The following is a 15451-nucleotide window of genomic DNA, read 5'->3' on the forward strand; positions in this document are numbered from 1 at the left end:
GGCCTAGACCCTTCTGATGAAGGGTCTAGGCCCGAAACGTCAGCCTCTCTGCTCCTATGATGCTGCTTGGCCTGCTGTGTTCATCCAGCCCTGCACCTTGTTGTCTCGGATTCTCCAGCATCTGCAGTTCCTACTATCTCTGATTGTATTTAAGGAGTTGAGTTCTTCCAATGTTCCTCCCACCACCTCTCCACTTTTAATTGGACACTCCAACTTCACTTTTACATAATGGAGCACTTCTCGTCTCACTTTGAATTCCACATATTACCACTTTTTCTAGCAATAATGCTTCTGGATTGCAAATCTCCTGGTCTCGCAACATCAAAAGTTGATATTCTCCCATACTTCTTAAAATTGTAATTGCTTTACCTTCTGCTCCTGGCATATGTGAGTAAACCTTACCCTTGCAAGTAAATGGTTTAAGAAAATGTGGCACTTTTCTTCTCACCCAACTTTAGCTTCCACGGTGCTTTCCTTTACCACTTTAGTACAATTCTTTGGCTTATCCTGTTTTCTGACATTCATCTTCCCAGGGCTTTTTCTAAACCACCGATACTGCGACTTCATGTGGTCTACTTTGTTGTAGTGAAAACACCTGAGCTTTTTTCCTTTCCTCCTTTCCTCTACCCGCCCCCGCCCCCGCCCCCCCAAGCCATGTGTTTCCTTTACCCCCTGTGGTAAGCCATCTTTATTATCTTCAATGAGATATCCTTTTCCCTTACCACCTGAGGATTTCTGTTTTTCTTGATTTCTATCCCTCATGGATTGAAATTGATGTTGGAAGCCAAACTTTGATTTATGACCCAACTCAGAATCATTGACCATTTCCTCTGCTCATCTTCCAGTTTTAACTCTCTGCTCTGCCACGGGTTCTCACTACAGAAACTCCTCCAAAATAATCCTCCAAAATAATAATAATCCAAAATATAACAGCTTTATATGTTGGCATCATGTGTTTGATCTATTTTCAATGCCCTTACCAACCTATCAAAATTGCTTTGTTTGATGCTTTCAAACTCAAATGTTGGTTTGAGCAAGGTCCCTCCTTGGATTCCTGCAACATTGCCTGTAGGCTTATGGCACTAGTTCATGTGCACTTAAGATGACATTTTTCACCTCGTTCTCGCCCTGGGATACCACCTCTGACAGTGATGCAAATACCTCACTAGCTCTACCTACTAACTTTGTTTTGATCAACAGAACCCACATGGTCACTGCCACTTTCTCAAATGAAATGAAAAAGGCTTCTACGTCCTTCTTGTTGAATTTAGGCAATGCATAGACATACTTTAAACAGATCCCCACCAGGTCATTGGCTACGATGGGATTGCTCATTACCATTATCCTTCTCGCTAAGCCTACCTCTACCTTCTACCTTCACCTCCGTCCTTTTAAGTTAACTTTCCTCCCTAATCGCCACCTTCCAAAGTTCAAATTTTCTCTTTTTTTTCAATTTCTTCTCTCTCTTTCATCTGTTAGGGCCTTCATGTCCTTTTATTTTTCCCCTGCTTTTGATCATAATTCAAACTGTTTCATTTCTTTTTCTCTTTTTGTTCTGCCAAGGCTATTATTTCCTTTTCTTTTGCCTCTAATTTAAGCTACTTTATTTGCAATTGAATTTTAGCCATTTCCAAAAATTACAATGGCATTTCTGGCAATTTTAAATGCTGCTCAACTGTCACAACTATCTCCCGTTTCCTTGAAGACCCAAGCGACCCCAACTCCAGCTTGTTTGTCATACCAAAAGCTTTGCCTTGCTCACTTTTTGTAAAACTCTTGAAGTCACTTCTTCCACCCCCAGAAAATTCTTAGTGACCCAAAGAGCCATTACTACACAAGGCACACCCTGTTTAAACCAACTGAATTCAACACCTGAAACAAAAGACACTAATACCTACTACTCACTGCCTTTGAGTCCAACAATCCTGAACCCAACCTGGAATTATAGATTTGATCCTGACAAGAGCCCCCAACTTGTTATAGACTAGACCAGACCAAACCAACTCAAAATATATTAAGAAGGTAGCGTAGACCCTAACGTTTTGTTATTTTAAAGGTAAATGTGAAGTGCTGTGTTCCAGATGTAATGAGATTGGTCAAACTACTCAACATTAAGCAGAACATAATTTATTTAAACATTATAGTTAAAATAAAAACAAAAGAAACAGGGTTTAGAATAAATTAATGTTTAGAAGACTTAACTGAATAATAGATAGGTAACTATTAGTAATTAACTGCTGCAATATATAGTAGTATCCCATAAACGCACCCCTTGGCAAAACAAGAAAATTCAGACGCCGATTCTCACGTACAGTTCTCCAATCCAGGAAGAAAAATATCAAGAGAAAATTTCGAGAAAGTAGCAGCTAGGAGACATTCACTGAAGCTCTGACTTTTTTGAGACCCGAAAGGCTGCTTTTGCTGCTGGAAGCATCAAAATCCAGAAATCTGGATCTGTGAGAACTGGCCCTACCGATTCCGGCTGTTTTTTAAAAAAAAAAGACCCAAGGCCTCCCAAGCTGTTTAATAGTTCTGGTGGACTGCTCGGTTCCTCTACCTTACAACCTCTCTTCAAAATAAAACCAGGACAAAATAACTTAGCCATAGCATCGTCACACTACTGTCCCATGTAATAAGATTCTTCTGAGAAAATAGTCCAGCAATTAGAACATTTGAGAACCTGCCCTCTATATCTCACCTGAATCATTTATATAAATATTGAGCAACAGTGGACCCAGCACCCATCCTTGCGGCACACCACTGGTCACAGACTACCAGTCTGAAAAACAATCCTCTTATCACTGTGCTCCGTCTCCGACCGTCAAACCAATTTTGTATGCAGTTGGCAAGCTTTTCCTGGATTCCATGTGATCTAACCTCAATAACTAGTCTACCATGCAGTACCTTGTCAAAAGCCTCGCTAAAGTCTGTGTAGAAAATGTCTACTGCACCATTTTCATCTATCTTCTTGGTCCTGAAAAAAAACTTAGTTAAATTTGTGACACACGATTTCCCCCACACAAAGCCATGCTGACTGTCCCTAATTAGCCCTTGTGTTTCTAAATGTGTGTAGATGTTGTCTCAGAATCTCCTCCAGCAACCCGCCACTGTTACTTCATACAAGTCAATGTATATAAAAGGAAAACACAATTTGCAATAACTTTAAAAAAAAATGAATAATTTATATTAAAATCTGGCAGCTTATTTGTTAGTCTGCTTTATCTACCACTGATGTTAGGCTCACCGGTCTGTAATTCCCTGGCTTTTCCTCGCAGCCTTCCTTAAATAATGGCATTACATTAGCCACTGATCAGTCTTTGGGCATCTCACCCATGGCTATTGATGATGCAAATATCTTCAGTAGGGGCCCTGCAATTTCTTCCCCAGCTTCCCACAATGTCCTTGGATACACTTGATCAGGTCCCGGAGATTTATTTGCCTATGTGTTTCAAGACCTCTAGTACCTCTTCTGTAATGTGGACTGTTTTTCCAAGACATCACATTTTACTTCCCCAAGTTCCCTAGTTTCCACGTCTGTTTCCATGGTAAATCTTGACTAGAAATATTCATTTAGGATCTCACCTATCTCCTGTGGTACCACACATAAACAGGCTCGTTAAGCTTTAAGGGGCTCTATTCTGTGCCTAGTTACTCTTCTGCCATTAATGTACTTGTAGGACCTCTAGAAATAGTGTATAAGTTTTTAATTACAGCATTGAGTTGTCGATTTCATCCCCAAGTCAATGATGTTGCTGCTTTTTTGTTTAACCTGATATATTCTTTTAATTTCCCCTTCTCCCAATTTTGTAATGAAAGTTGCAGTCCTGTCTCTGGAAAAATGTGGTCTCTCAAAGTGTGTTACTTTCTTAACTGCTTTATCCACCTGACTATCGTACGCACTTCAATCACTCTTCATTCTTTAAACTCCAGTGGATACAAGTCCAGCATGTCCAGTCTATCCTCATAAAACAGACCCCTCATTCTAGGTAACAATATAGTAAACTTGCTCTGAACCACTCCTAATGCTTTTAAATCCTTCCTTAAATAAGGCATGGGGTGCACGTGAAGTCTGGATGAATCTGTTCTGATACGGCACCCCATCCACTGTGTCTCCAGCTCGATGATTTTGAGTAGGAGCAATTGGAGATGGAGACATCTCCTGTGGATGTTCATGTGAAAAATCTTACAGTCCACACACACCAATGTACTGTAGACTAAACAAATAAGCTGCCAAATCTTAATCTAAATTATTCATATAGGTTTTAATTTATCGCAAATTGTTTTCTTTTCATATATATTGACTTGTAAGAAGTAACAAACCTACATTTTAAATAATTAAATTTTGCACACTTCCACGAGATCTATTGGAAGTTTTTTAAAAAAAAATCTTCGCCTTCTGCACCAAATTCTTACTCTCACCAAAATCTCAAGTTTCCCTCCTGGAGTGTTGTGTTCAACTCCGGATACTGCACCTCTTGAAAGATGTCATGGAATCATGGGATGGTTCTGGCTCAGGAGGAGGCCATTCAGCCTATCTTTTTTCTGCTGGCTTTCCAAGTACATTCTAGTCTGCATACTCTTCCCAATAGCCAAGCTATTTTTTTCTCTTTACATAATGATCAAAGTCTCTTTAATAGCCTTGATTGGATTAGCTTGTACCACAGGCACAGGTTCTAGCCAATCTGTTTGTGTCACTGTTTTTCCTCATGTGGCTGCTGCTTGTTTAACAAAACACCTTAAAGTGGTATCCTCCATTCTCATCAATGGGAATGGTTCTTCCAGCCCAATCTGTTTAGTTGCTTGGTGATTTTGTCTTTGGATAGGGTGCGGCACAGATTTTTCGGAGTGACATCCCAGTTTATAGGGTTAAGCAATTAGAATTTGCATAAAAGGTCTGGCGGCATCTGTGGAGGAGAAAACAGAGTTAACGTTTCGGGTCCGTTGACCCTTCCTCAGAACTGGGAGCGTACTTGGAGCATAACTCTACTGGAAGCATGTTTTTCTGTTGTAACCCATCAGATTAATGCTGGCCCCGACACACATGGGGGAGTTCAAGGTTACAGGGTTCCAGTCTGATTCTAGAACTTCACAAAAGTCCAGATGAAACTGCATGTAGTACTGTCCAGGAATGTTATTTTTTGAAATTCTTTCTGTCCTCTCCAGTGACCACTCGAGATCCTATGGTTCAAGTTAAAGCAAAGCAGTCAAGTTCTCCTCAGTGTCGCGACCAATATTTGTCCTTCAATCAGCATCACAAAAGAAAAACAACTATTTGGCCATTACCACATTGCTGCTGGTGGAAGCTAGCCATCTATAAGCTATCACAAACAACAACAATGTTTTTGGTGATGTCCGGTGGTTATAAAATATGATCTGTACCTGGTAATAGAAAATTTGCCAACCTGAGCTCCAAGTTGAACTTTCTCCACCTTGTGTTCTTATAACCTCCGCAATTTCATTGTATCTATGAGGCCCTCCTCCTGACCCCTTCACCCTTTCCCACTAAATTGTTGACTATCCAATCTCCTGTTCTGACTGTCATGTAGCACATGTAATAAATAGGTCTCTCTGGCCCATTGGTCCCTTCGTTTTACAAAATAAGTGCCTCATCTGACTCTTTTAAAAAAAGAAACCACCAAGGCTTTTTGTAAATTGCTGTGCCATCTAAAATCTTTCTTTCCCCATTGACCAGTTTTAGTTACCCCATTTCTTTCCTCTGCTCTGTTTGTAATCATTGTCTCAATCGACAGCTTTCTCCATTAACTGACAGCCGAATGCAAGTTGTTTACTTGGCTGGATTTAAGTCTTTGCTGGAGATTACAAGTCTCCAAAAGCAATTGAGCAGCAGTAAAAATGTCAAGGTACAATGCAACCTGTGCAGTTGAGTGATAGGAAAGTGGGATAGTCAAAAAGAATTGGAAAAGTTCTTGCATATGGTTGGATTCCTTATGAATAATTTTATTGTATGGAAATCCATAGGACAATAGGACTGATTGGATTACCCTACACAATCTGGAGCTGATGGGTAGGGTGACTTCCTAACGTGTTGTAATGACTCTGACCTGACCATGCAGACGAGTCGGGTTAAATACTGATTGTAAACAAAGAGCCCCTCTTACAGACCTAAAATAATGGAGCAGAATAGCTCCAGTCATCCATTCGAGCCTGCTCTGCCATTGATTAAGATCATGCTGATCAGTTGTCTTTCGAATTTCATATTCTCATCTATCCCGATAAGCTTTGATTCCCTTTGCCATCAAGAATGTCTACCTTAAAAATGTTCACACACGCACATCCCAACTGCCTTCTGAGGTAGAGAGTTTCAAAGTTGCAAAATCCTTGGCGAAAGAGAAAAAAAATCTCTTCCCTCTCTTGAGAGGACAGCATTTCATGTTAAAACAGTGCCGTCTAATTCTGAACTTGCCCTAAAGAGGAAATATCCATTCCATGTCCATCTTGTCAGGGCCATTCAGGATATTATTTCCATCAAGAAGTCACCTCTTTTAAACTCCATTGGAAACAAGCCTAGTCTGTCTAACTTGTTCTCAAGGCAACTTGTTCTAGATAACAATCCAGTAAATCTCCCCTAACCAACCTCCAAAGTATTTTCATCCTTCCTTCAATGAGGTGATTAGTATTGTGGATAATATTTGAGTTATGGTCTTGCCTGTATCCTATAAATCTGAAACATGAAATCCTTACGTATGAAGGTGAAAAGGACATTCATTCTGGACAGAAGGATGAAAGAAATGGGTGTATTAATGTCTTGAAATGCTGAACATTGGGCTGGGGGTGAAGCTTTGTTATACAGACTGATCTGTTGTAATGTCTTTATTTCCTGATACAGCATCAGTCCAGCTCTGCTGCGTCAGGCATCCTATGGCACCATCAAGATCGGAACTTACCAAAGTTTGAAGCGCCTTTTTGTAAGCTGTCCACAAGGTTTGTTTCATTTCAAATAAATATTTGGTGATTATTTTCCCAAATCTAATTTACACTGGAACTCCACAATATTGCACATTTGGTGCAATTTCAACTTTTGGTGTGATTCTCCAATCTGGTTGCACTGTGCAGAGTACAATCCAAGCGCTCTCGCCCACAAGAACAGATGGCCCTTTCTGCTGCTGCTTGCTAAGTTTAGAAGAATCTCTTGTTGATTTTGTATAGCCCAGTAATCTGAGGATAATACAACAAGCAGTTTGAAATTATTAGTTTTACTTTGGTTCCAATTAAAAGGTTGTTATTCACATTCAAGAAATCAAAATTATTTATCGAAGCAGAGAATTGCAGGTACCTTACCAGAGGAAAATATTAATCATTGTTTGGTTGTATAGAACTTGAGAATTGCTGAAAAAGACATTTTGTCAAAATTTGTCAAAATATTCACACATGCACGCCCCAACTGCCTCCTGAGGCAGAGAGTTTCAAAGTTGCAAAATTCTTGACGAGAGAGAGGGAAAAAAAGTCTCATTCTTCTCTTAAAAGGACAGCATTTCATTTTAATTCACTTATTTTCATCTTAAACTCATCAGGACAATGCATTAGAAGACCACTGTAAAGGCCAACGATATTTTAAATTGTATGAGAAAGAGTACTGATTGATAAAGGAGTTGCCGTGGAGAATGTACCAGTTAGATGATGGCTGGCAGTTAACTGCTGAGCTTGTTTAAACTTGAACCAGGAGTGTGACTCTGGTCAAGGCATTGCCCTTAAGAATGAACCAGAGACTGGGTATTGCCTATTTTGTTACAGAGGAACGTAAGAACACGAGTAGGTCGTTTGGCCCTCGAGCCTGTTCTACTGTTCAGAGACATTATGGCTGATTTGTGACCTAACTCCACATACCTGTCTTCGTTCCATATCTCTCAGTACCTTTGTTTAACACTAATTATTCAATCTCAGATTTAAAATTAACAACTGATCTTGCATCCACAGGCATTTGTGGAAGAGAGCTCCAAACATGTACCACTCCCTGTGTGTAGAAGTGCATCCTAACATCTCTCCTGAATTTTCTGGCCCAAAATCTCAGACTATGCCCACTAGTTGTAGAGTCCCAATGCCTGTGACACTCGGCCATGATTGTGAATTGGAAGGCATCATTTTGGTTTTCATTATTAACTGATCTCCAGTGTGGGAGAAGTACATGAGGAAGGGCAAGGATGGGGATAGAAAAAAATGTTTTGTTATTCATTATGAGAACTGTTGGAAGTTCCAATTGAAAGTACTTCAGTTATACTTCAGAAAGAGACTTGCAGATATAATCCCATTCTGGTTGGTGTTGGAAAGGGGGAGGCAATGGCCTAGTGATATTATCGCCAGACTATTAATCCAGAAAGTCAGCTAATGTTCTGGTAACCCAGTTCAGATCCCACCATAGTAGGTGGTGCAATTTGAATTCAATAAAGAGTCTGGAATTAATTGTCTAATGATGACTGTGCAACCATTGGAAAAATCCACCTGGTCTTTAGGGAAGGAAACCTTTCATCCTTATCTGGTCTGGCCTACATGTGCCTCCAGACCCACAGCAAAATGGTTGGCTTTTAACTGCCCTCTGGGCAATTGGAGATGGGCAATAAGTACTGGCCTAGCCAGTGATGTCTGCATCCTGGTGAGTAAATCAAAAAAATGATTTTCAATGTAGTGGGGTGCTGGGAATGTAAAACCTCTTGTGCCCTTTTGGTACATGTACTCTCAATTTTCTGAAGTACGAGCATTACTTCTAGCTGGGATGTCCTTGACCTGGCTTTGCACCTTTTGTAAAGTATTTTCAATTTACAGATGAAACGCTCCTTGTAAATGTTCTATGTGGGATTCTTGCTGGAGTGGTTTCGTCATCTATTGCCAACCCTACAGACGTATTAAAGGTACGTGTAATTACTCCCAGAATTACAGTATGCTCCTTTTAATATGTACCAGTGGGAAGCCAAGTCCAATCCATGGCTTGATGAGGTGTGTGTTGATGGGAGCCTGGCATGTACAAAAGCCCAAAAGTTTGTTTCTTCATCAGAGCCATACATGCTCCCCAACAAAAACAGATTGCATTTTTGGTGTTTTTTATGTGATAAAATATCCCAAGACATTTCACAGGATTGTTTATTAGATGCGGTTTGAAAATGGAATCAAGCAAGGTTTGAATTCATATAAGTGACTGAAAGCTTGGTTAGAGAGAGAGAGTTAAAAGTTATATTTTAAAAGAAGGGAGTAATTTGGAGTGATGGAAAGGTTGGGGAGGGAATTCCCAAGTTTAAGAACTAGACACACCACTAATGTTGGGGTGATGGAAATGGGAATGTGCAAGAGACCACAGTATGAGGAATCTCTGAAGTTTGTAAAACTGGAGGGTATTTCAGAGAAAGTGATTGGGGATATTTAGGGAAGGATTAAAATACATAGCTGAGAATTTTAAAAATGACTAATTTCAACCAAGGTGGAGGGCAATATAGATCTGCAAACAGAGGTGATGGATCACTTTGTGACTTCTTCATAATTAACTTGCAGGAAGCTGAGTTTTGGGTCAGTTCACAATTACTGGAGTGAAAGTTAGATAAGAAGCTATCCAGAAGAAAATTGAAATAGTGTGTCTTGAGATATCAGAGGTGCAGGCATGGGGTTTCAGCAGTGGTAGTACTTCATCTGAGGTGGGGTGAAGGTGGATGATGTTACAGAGGTGGAACTATGCGCTTTGGATGATGTGGGGATTGAAAGTGGGACACGAGGATAAAATAGGACAACAAGGTTGTAAAGGATTTATCTCCGTTTCAGGCAATGCCCAGGGAGAAGGGTACAAGTAGGTGGCTCCAACTAAGGCTGTCGGCTTTGGTTTTGCATTATTTACTTGGAGGTGATTTATGCCTATGCAGCACTGTGGTGTATCAGAGACAATGGAGGGTTTGAGAGAGGTGGTGGTTACCTAGAGCAGGAAGTCATCAGGTGAAAACCTGCTGTGTCTCTGGATAATGTTGCTGAGAAACAGCATATAGATAATACTTGGTGTGACTGCTAAGGAGATATCAGAAGGGACAGTGTAGGAGTTGAAACTGAAGGCACAGCAATTGATTTGCTGGATAGAAAAATAAGGGAAACAGGCAATTTTGATTTTCCAGTCTCCAGTTTATAATAAATAGAATGTTAAATAAAATCCAGGCAAGGCAGCACAGTTCAGCTGCATAGAAAACACACCTATGACATGAAGGATGTCATGAACGCTTCCCATGGGCTGGATGACCACAGGTACATGAAATGTAACCTTATTGTAGAAATGAGAGTTCAGGACTTTGGAGTTTGAGCAATGGTTCTGTCACTGTTGGGTGACTATGAGGCTGAGAGTTATGGGGATAGCATATTTAGAGAGACGGTCACAATGCAGGGTGAGATAGAGAGGAGGCAGAAAAGGAATGGGTGACTGCCAGACAGCTGGTGCAGGAGTCCCCTGAATCCATTCACTTTCCAATTTGGATGCTGCTTAGGATGATAGTTCCTGAAAGGAGTGCAGCCAGAGTCAAGTCCGTGCACTATGAGTGACTATGAAGGAGGGGTGGTGGAGTAATAGGATATTCAGTACTCGGGGGATCAGACAGGGTGTCTGTGGTGGTAGACTTGACTCCACAATTATATTTTGCTTTCCTGCTCCCAGTGTAAAGGATGGTGCATAGAGGCTTCATGATATTTTTTTGGGGAAGGATACAAGATGTTGTGGTCCATGTTATTATTAACTATGTAGGTGGAAAGAGAGATGAGGTACTGTGACAGTACTGTTTAGGTTTGGGAAAGGGACTTGAAGGGCTGTAATTTCAGGATTGAATTAAACCTAGTGCCTTGTGCTAGGGAGCATAGAAATAGAGGAAGAGGGCAAATTGAATGCATGGCTGGAGAGATGTTATAGAAGGCAAGACTTCCAACTTTTGGAGCCATTCAGAGGGACCACTACAATAGAGACGGGTTACATATCAGCAGGATCAGTATCTTCATGGTGAGATTTGTTAATGCTGTTGGGGAGCATCTAAACTGGTTTTGTAGAGAGTTGGCATTGAATAGGGTTTAAAAAACAGAAAAATATTAAAAAGGCAAAATAAAAGGTACTGACTGAAAGCACATTGCTTTTAATACAAGGTTGACAAATTGATGATATAGATAGAAGTAAATAGATGTGATCTAGTTGTCAATGCAGAGAACTGGCTCCAGAGGACCAAGTTATTTAAGGATATTTGCCATTTATGAGGGACGGGCAAGAACATGTAGTGAGGTAGCGCTGTTGATAAAGAACACATTAGGGGATTTGAGATAGGAGGATCAAAATATAGACTCAGTTTCAGTGGAGCCAAAAAATGGTAAGGGGCGGCAAACATTGATGAGCATTGTTTGTCAGCCACCAAACTGTATTTGTTACGTAGGGTGCAGTACATACAAGAGGTGTATGTAACAACAATGAATTAGTAATCATGAGGGACTTCAATCTACATATAGACTGGGAAAATCAGTACTATATTGTAAAAGATGAATTTCTGGAATTTATACAAACTGGTTTTCTGGATAAGTATGTTGAACCAACTGGGAACAAGTTATTTTAGATCTAGTTCAGTATAATGAAGAAAGAATCATAAATCCTCGTGTTTTAAAAGAGCCTTTAGGGAAGAATAGCCATAATATAATAGAATTTTATGTTAGAATATAGAACAGTACAACATCGGAACAGCCCCTTCGACCCACCATACCTGTACTGACTAGAGTGCGATTCTAAACTAATCTAATTTGCTTGGGTTCGTATCCCTCTATTCCCTGCATATGTCCAAATACTTCTTAAGCTTTGCTGACATATCTCCTTCTAACACCTCACCTGACAGTGTATTCCAGGCACCTACCATCCTCAGTGTAAAAAGAAACTTTCCTTACATATTTCCTTAAAAATTGGTGACTGGGCAGAAGAGTAAGAAGAGGCAGGAGTCTTTGATGTGCCACTCTAAGCCTACATGTTTATTCTTTTTCTGGATTAGGGATTTCAAACCAAGGAGGACAGTCTCGGAATAAAAGGCAAACCATTTAATACAGCGGGAAGGATTTTTTTTTCACGCTGGAATTCTTGACCCCAGCATGCTGTAGAAGCTCAAACATCGAATATGTTCAAGACTAAAATCAGTAAATTTCTAGTTACTGGTAACAGTGAAGGATATGAGGATAACCCTGGAAGTGGTATTAAGATAAATGATCAGCCATGATCCAGTTGAATGGCAGAGTGGACTTGAAGGGCTCAATGGCCTATGTTCCTATATTTGTATATGTTAGATCTGCAGGCATTGGTGATTGCAGTCCAGGCCATGGCACCAAAGGGCAAGGGATGATTCAGGAGAGAATAACAATGCAAAGTAGTACAGATATTACAGGAAATTCCATGGATAAGGAGCCAGGTGATTTTGTGACCATTTCATGAGTTCTGCATGGTGTAGGGGTGAAGGACACCAAGGGGAGCAAGCAGAATTTTCACAGGAAAGGAGTGAGACAGACATGTTACAGGTTGTTACTAATGACAGAGAAGGAAGCTGGTAACTTCCTGAAGTCAGAAGCTAGGCTCAACTTTAAATCTCTGCTAGTCAGAGTAGAAGTGTTGATTTTAGGGTTTTTTTTTGATAAGTGTGGGCTTGTTGGGTTGAAGGGCCTCTTCTGTACTGAAAGATTCTGTGAGGGAATACCGTTACATAGTGAGTGAATGCTATCTGAAATTCATTGCTTGAAAATGTGGTGGAGGCAGATTCATAAGAACATAAGAAATAGGGCAAGAGTAGGCCTGTAGCATGCTCCGTGATTCAATATGATCATGGCTGATTTTTTTTGTGGACTTAGCTCCACTTACCTACCTGCTCAACATAACCCTTAATTACTGTTCAAAAATCTATCTATCTTTGCCTTTAAGACATTCAACGAGGTAGCCTCAGCTGCTTCACAGGGCAGGGATTTCCACAGATTCATAATCCTCTGCGTGAAGAAACTCCTTCTCAACTCAGTTGTAAATCTACTCTCCCTTATTTAGAGGTTGTACCCCTAGTTCTAGTTTCACCTACCTGTGGAAACGATCTCCATGATTCTGCCTTATCTATTCCCTTCATAATTTTATGTTTCTATAAATCCCTCCCTCATTCTTCTAAATCCAATGAATATAGACCCAGTCTACGGAATCTCTTCTCGTAAGCCAACCCTCTGAATTCTGGAATCAACCTAGTGGACCTCCTCTGCACCCCATCCAAGTGCCAGTACATTCTTTCTCAAGTAAGGAGATCAAAACTGTACACAGACTTCAGGTGTGGCCTCACCAGCTGCAACAAAACCTTCCTATTTTTAAACTCCATCTCTCCAGCAATGAAGGACAGTATTCCATCTGCCTTCTTAATTACCTGCTGCACCTGAAAACCAGCTTCTTGTGATTCATGCACAAGGACATCCAGATCCCTGTGCACAGTAGCATGCTGCAATTTTCACCATTTGAATAATAGTCCATTTTGCTATTATTCCTCCCAAAAGGGATGACCTCACACTTAACAACATTGTACTCAATCAGCCAGACCCTTGCCCACTCATTTAACCTATCTATATCCCTCTGCAGATTTTTAGTGTCCTCTGCACACTTTGCTCTACCACTAATGTCATCTGTGAACTTTGACACACTACAAGTGGTCCCCAGCTCTAAATCACTGATGTCAATTGTAAACAGTCACAGTGCCAACACTGATCCCTGAGGCACACCACTAGCCACTGATTGCAGACTAGAAAAACAACCATTTATCCCTGCTCTTTGCTTTCTATTAGTTAACCAATTTTCTCTCCATGCTAGTATATTAACACTGTTCACCTTTATCTTGTGCCAGACAAAAGGCTGCTGCATGTTGTTGAATGCCTTTTGGAATCCAGGTACACCACATTCACTGGTTCCTGGTTGTCCACCACAAGTATAATGTCCTCAAAGAATTCCAGTAAATTAGTTAAACAATTTCTATCCTGATATTTTGCTATCTCTTCCTTAATTATAGATTTAAGCATTTTGCCCTGTACAGAAGTTAAGCTACGGGCCTATAGTTATCTGCCTTTTGTCTACCTCCTCTTTTGAACAGTGGTGTCACATTTGCTGTTTTCCAATCTGCTGGAACCGCCCCAAAGTCCAGTGAATTTTGATAAAGGGTAAATTACCACGAGTGCATTTCAGGCATTGAAAGGAAAATTGGATCATTATCTGAAAAGACAGAAATTTGCAGGGTTACAGGCTCAAAGTGAATTCATTCTTCAGAGAGCCAGCACAGACACAACGGGCCGAATGGCCTCTTATACTGTAGAAGATCCCACTCACTTCAATTTAGATTTATTTATTTGTCACATGTACTAAATATAGGAATATATAAGTACAGCGAAAAGTGCATAAACTCACCATGCACTGGTGCCCATTTGGTTACAAAATCCTGAATTAAAAGATTTTAACAGAGCCAAAAGGTAAGCAAGAAAAAAAAGAAAAGTCAAGATCTCAGAGTCCCAAGTCCCATCTCCACAATGGTGCAGGCGCCACTCTAATCGCTAGACACGCAGGAGGCTGTCGCCGCTGCTGCCATGCGAAAGGCTTGTTCTTGCCGCTGTCACTGCCTCACTGGCCTGCTCTCACCATCAAACTGGCTCACTTGTGACCTGCTGCTGTTGCTCTGGCCTGCACTCAATCTGCTGTCACTGTAGGACACAGCCCGCACATTCAACTCCTGCCATGCGGTTTCTGGTCGCAACCCGACTTCTTAAGTACGTAGTTGAGGGGGGATAGAATTACTGCATAAAGGAGAGAGAAGAAGAGAAAAAGAAAGGAAGAGGAACTTGCGGCAGAATGGAGCTCCAAGTGGAGCGACTTACCCTGCCGCCATCTTGCCTTGCATATCCATATACCTTTGTAACCTCCTTATGTCCTCTTCACAACTTGCTTTCCTATCAATATTTGTGTCATAAACAATTTTAGTAACTGTATCATTGTCTCTTCATCTAAGTTGTTTATATAAGTTGTAATCAGTTGAGGTCTCTGTGGCACACAATGTGTTCTATTTTGCCAACCTGAAAAAAAATGTATGCGTACTTCCTATTTTCAATTAGCCAGTCTTCTGTCCATGCCCTACACCATGAGCCTTTTTTTCCTGCAATAATCTTTCATGTGGCACCTTAACAAATGCCTTTTGGAAATCGAAGTATAGTACATTCACTGGTTCCCAAAATCCACATAACGTTACTTTCTCAAAGATCTCCAGGAAATTGATTAAATGTGCACCACCTTTTCACAAAACTTTTTTGACTCTGCTGATTACATTTAATTTTTCTTAGTGACCTGCTATGACATCTTCAATAATAACTTCTAACATTTTCTCTTTGATTGTTGTTAAGCTAGCTGGTCTTAGAATTCCTGCTTTCTGTCTCCCTCCCTTTCAAATAAAGGAGCTGCATT

At 40.5% G+C, this 15451-nt stretch overlaps 1 protein-coding gene across 3 annotated transcripts in view; it reads left to right on the plus strand.

The window, feature by feature from the left end:
- The window catches only part of slc25a14 (solute carrier family 25 member 14), a 77511-nt gene that overhangs the window by 21644 nt on the left and 40416 nt on the right, over positions 1-15451 (plus strand). For all 3 annotated transcript variants that reach the window (XM_048605106.1, XM_048605104.1, XM_048605105.1), the window contains 2 exons: positions 6848-6942; positions 8779-8864. In XM_048605106.1, the coding sequence (XP_048461063.1) occupies positions 6848-6942; positions 8779-8864 (181 nt within the window). The remainder of the gene's footprint in view (positions 1-6847; positions 6943-8778; positions 8865-15451) is intronic.

Source organism: Rhincodon typus, chromosome 14 (assembly GCF_021869965.1).
Source record: "Rhincodon typus isolate 14 chromosome 14, sRhiTyp1.1, whole genome shotgun sequence".
NCBI lineage: Eukaryota > Metazoa > Chordata > Chondrichthyes > Orectolobiformes > Rhincodontidae > Rhincodon > Rhincodon typus.